Source organism: Aricia agestis, chromosome Z (assembly GCF_905147365.1).
Source record: "Aricia agestis chromosome Z, ilAriAges1.1, whole genome shotgun sequence".
In the NCBI taxonomy this organism is placed as follows: domain Eukaryota; kingdom Metazoa; phylum Arthropoda; class Insecta; order Lepidoptera; family Lycaenidae; genus Aricia; species Aricia agestis.
The window spans coordinates 33,137,755-33,141,129 of record NC_056428.1 but is presented as its reverse complement, the minus strand read 5'-3'; the positions used below and the strand labels follow the sequence as shown (position 1 = coordinate 33,141,129).

Below are 3,375 nucleotides of genomic sequence, written 5' to 3'. Positions count from 1 at the left end.
TCGTCCTTTTTCACCTGGCATATGAAAGACAGGCGTGAGTGTGAAGAGAGAAGGACGATGTTTGATTTTTTGGGTTCGTCGCCCTCTTAACGGTTAAACATAATGTAAAAATAAAACAGTTTCTACAAGGTATACTGTACAATAATATTAAAATATTATGTCAAAGTAAACAACAAAATATTACTTAATAAATTATCTGTATATTTATTTGTGAAGGTATTTAGATAGATTATTTTATTTATTTAGAGAAATAATTAAAATAAATAACGCGCCGTGTGGACTGGCTCTTACCTATTTAGTTGTAACTTTTGCTTGTTTTAGTTGTAATAAAGTGTCCATAGATATTATTATTAAGTATTCTAGCTGGCAGTAAAAGCACCAAAGCAGTTAGCACTTTTGTATGATGGTAAATTATTTTTCCCAACATTTAATAACCACTAACTAATGGCCATTCCCAATATTTAATCTATCTCTGGTTTTGCCCTACTAGAGATAGGAATAGCTCACATTAGACATTAGAGACATATATTTTATGTCAATTATGAGCTATTCCTATCTCTAGTAGGGCAAAACCAGAGATAGATCAAATATTGGGAACGGCTGTAAATTGTTATAATATATACTTAATATACTTTATCATGGAAATAGCTAGACATTTGTGTTTATAGTACTAACTATAAATTTTAATAATATTTTAAAGGTACCTTGTATTATTGCTTTTATCAAATCTTTTATTTTACCAGAATTGGTTAAGGCTAAGCTAAGCCTACAAAGTTATGCATACACATCAACATGTCTTGGGGTACATTTCCACCCATCTAGTAGCTACATTGCAAGGAAACAATAAGATTGTTTTATTTGCCTGAACGCTCAGCACTGTGCTCCAATTAGATCTTAAAAATACATTCTCTGCAGATCTCTAATGGAAAAGCAGTCCAGAATGTCTAGTATGTATCTTTGCAAATTAATTTGCACCTATAGTGGAATGAACTTATTTAACCCTACAAATCTACTAAGGCCAGTCTTCTAAAGTGTTATGGACGGTATGCCACACTAGGCCCGATCCAGGTGGAGCGTGACTAGAAGGTAGCAACACATGCCTTATAAAACTCCTACCCTGTATCAAGCCTAAGAACAAACGCCAGTTTTTTCGTCTACCAAAGTCGTACGGATTTCGAAACTTATTTTTATGTGTCTTTTTCAATTGCGCATTAATATGTGCCTCCACACTTGTCTCGCCTCTACTTATGTTCTGCCCATGCATAATTGTTAGGGTTCCTAATGCAAATAACACTGCTACACAAGTGATGGCCATAAAAACTACGGCTTTCCTTTTCCAGGGATGTGCTGTTATTCGTTGGCACTCAGTAATGGGTGGTGTAGGCAGAACATGTTCTCGGGGAAAATTAAAAGAATCATATTCAACGAATACCTTTACAGGCACCAACACACCACTTTTGTTCATCCGCACTGGATGCCCAATTAAATCTGGGTCATTGTTGGGTATGATACCACCTGGAATATCAATATTGACAAATTAAATCACACACAGTATTATTATTTATTATGTATTAAAAAACAGTTCAAGTATTATGAAATCAAAATAAATATTTACACTATCTATCTATAGAGTAAGCAGTTAAAATATAATGTAAATTCCTTGTAACTCATTATACAATCAATTAGAAAATGATGTGCGTTCAGAAGAGTTTGGAAGACACAATTTTAAGTTGTAATAATTTTGTAAGAGAATAAATCATAATATGCTTGCCTGTATCATTCACCCATAATACTTGATAGCCCAAATCAAGCCCAGCAATGATCAAAAACAGCACTCCAGCTACCATATAAATCATGTACAGGTAGAAATATCTAGCATTGTAATATCCAACACAGTTGTTCAGCCAAGGGCAGTGGTGATCCATGGCTAGTATGCATCTATCACACACCGAACAGTGGTGTGTTCGTGGTGGCTTGGGAGATATACATTTCTTGCAAATACTGGCAGCCTCTGATATCATAGAACCCTAAAATTTATATATAAAGTGAATTAAAGTATGCAATATAGTATTTTTTTGTTATTGATGAGCTTATAGGTATTGAAATGTGAATACTAAATAAGTTATAATTAGGTTGAGTCAGAGTTCTTTCTCTCATGCTTTAGACCTTGTTAAAACACAGCAGAAACTAAAGAAAGTCAGTTTAGTGTTGTTGTAACACAACACATTAGTCGTAGTTGTGTAAGTCTCTTACTATATTCTGTTTTCTGCACATTATAAAAAAAATAAGGTTCTTACATGCGGCGGATGTCCTGGTTGAGTCTTCACTCCCATATAGTAATGGAATACAATATTGAGAAGCAGCCAATTACCAAATATAACTAAAAATACAGTTACATAAGGGTTCTTCTGCCACCAGTATGGTAGACCCACCCAGTAGGCTATTGCAACTACTGCACTTGTCAAAATAGTCACACAAAAAACAAACACCTGAAATGATTGTTATTAATGTTAGGGGATATTTTACAAAAGTTATTCAGCATCATAATTTGATTCTCCTGGGAACCCATTAAGCAAAATATCACATTCTAACTTACCCTTCCTAAGTATCCAGCAAAATTGTCAACAAACCAATATATTGGCTCCAATAAACAATCAACCAAGTAGCTTTGGCTCATGTGCTCATTATATGTGAGAGATCGAAATGTAAGCATAATCTGTGATATCCTCCATGAGACAAAAGTCCTATAAAAAGCAAAAAATAAGTAGTTGCTTATTTATTATCTTATTTTATCATGTTGTTAAAATGTAAGATACTTATTATTATAAACTGAGTGGGAAAACAGATGTAAAATAAAATACACAACAGGGCGTGAGTGTAAGTTTACCTATAGCTCAAAGTCAATATAATTTACCTTATAGCTCGAAATATTTCTCGCCAACGAAATCGCCATTGCAAGACCACCATTTTTGCCTATTTATTATTTAGATTCTTTCGGCAATAAATTTCAGGGAAAAGATTTTATGAATCACAAATCGAATGTTTCGAGTTTTGAGTAGGCCTCTAAATTATAAATACCTATATATTTTGGAAATAATAAATCAAACAATTCTTTATTCACAAAGAGTTTAAATACTATTTTATTTTCAATCAGTAGAAAAATTAAAACAAAATCAGGTTTATTATTTACGGCATTACAAAATAATTTTTAAAAATCTGCCACAGATTTACTTTTTTTGACATTGACGTTGACATACTTTACTATACTCTATGGAGTCAAAGTTTTTTTCACAAAATGGATACCTTAAACCTATAATGCTACAGTATATCAGTATATATTAAGTCTATGGTGGATACCTAAATGAGGGATTTTCC

At 32.9% G+C, this 3,375-nt stretch overlaps 1 protein-coding gene across 1 annotated transcript; it reads right to left on the bottom strand.

Moving 5' to 3' along the window:
* Window positions 1-618: 618 nt before the first annotated feature.
* Window positions 619-3,050, bottom strand: LOC121738721 (palmitoyltransferase ZDHHC16). Its single transcript, XM_042130947.1, has 5 exons — window positions 2,915-3,050; window positions 2,597-2,744; window positions 2,298-2,489; window positions 1,772-2,027; window positions 619-1,515 (listed from the first exon to the last, which is right to left on the bottom strand). The coding sequence occupies exons 1-5, from the start codon at window positions 2,965-2,967 to the stop codon at window positions 1,013-1,015; spliced, it is 1,152 nt and encodes a 383-aa protein (XP_041986881.1). The 5' UTR covers window positions 2,968-3,050; the 3' UTR covers window positions 619-1,012.
* Between the last annotated feature and the right edge of the window lie 325 nt (window positions 3,051-3,375).

Coding starts and splice junctions, on each gene's coding strand:
- LOC121738721 (XM_042130947.1), bottom strand. CDS start 2,967: ATGGTGGTCTTGCAATGGCGATTTCGTTGGCGAGAAATATTTCGAGCT. Junction 2,490..2,596: donor TTGCTGGATACTTAGGAAGG/GTAAGTTAGAAT, acceptor CAATCATTTCAG/GTGTTTGTTTTTTGTGTGAC. Junction 1,516..1,771: donor ATTATGGGTGAATGATACAG/GCAAGCATATTA, acceptor TTGATATTCCAG/GTGGTATCATACCCAACAAT.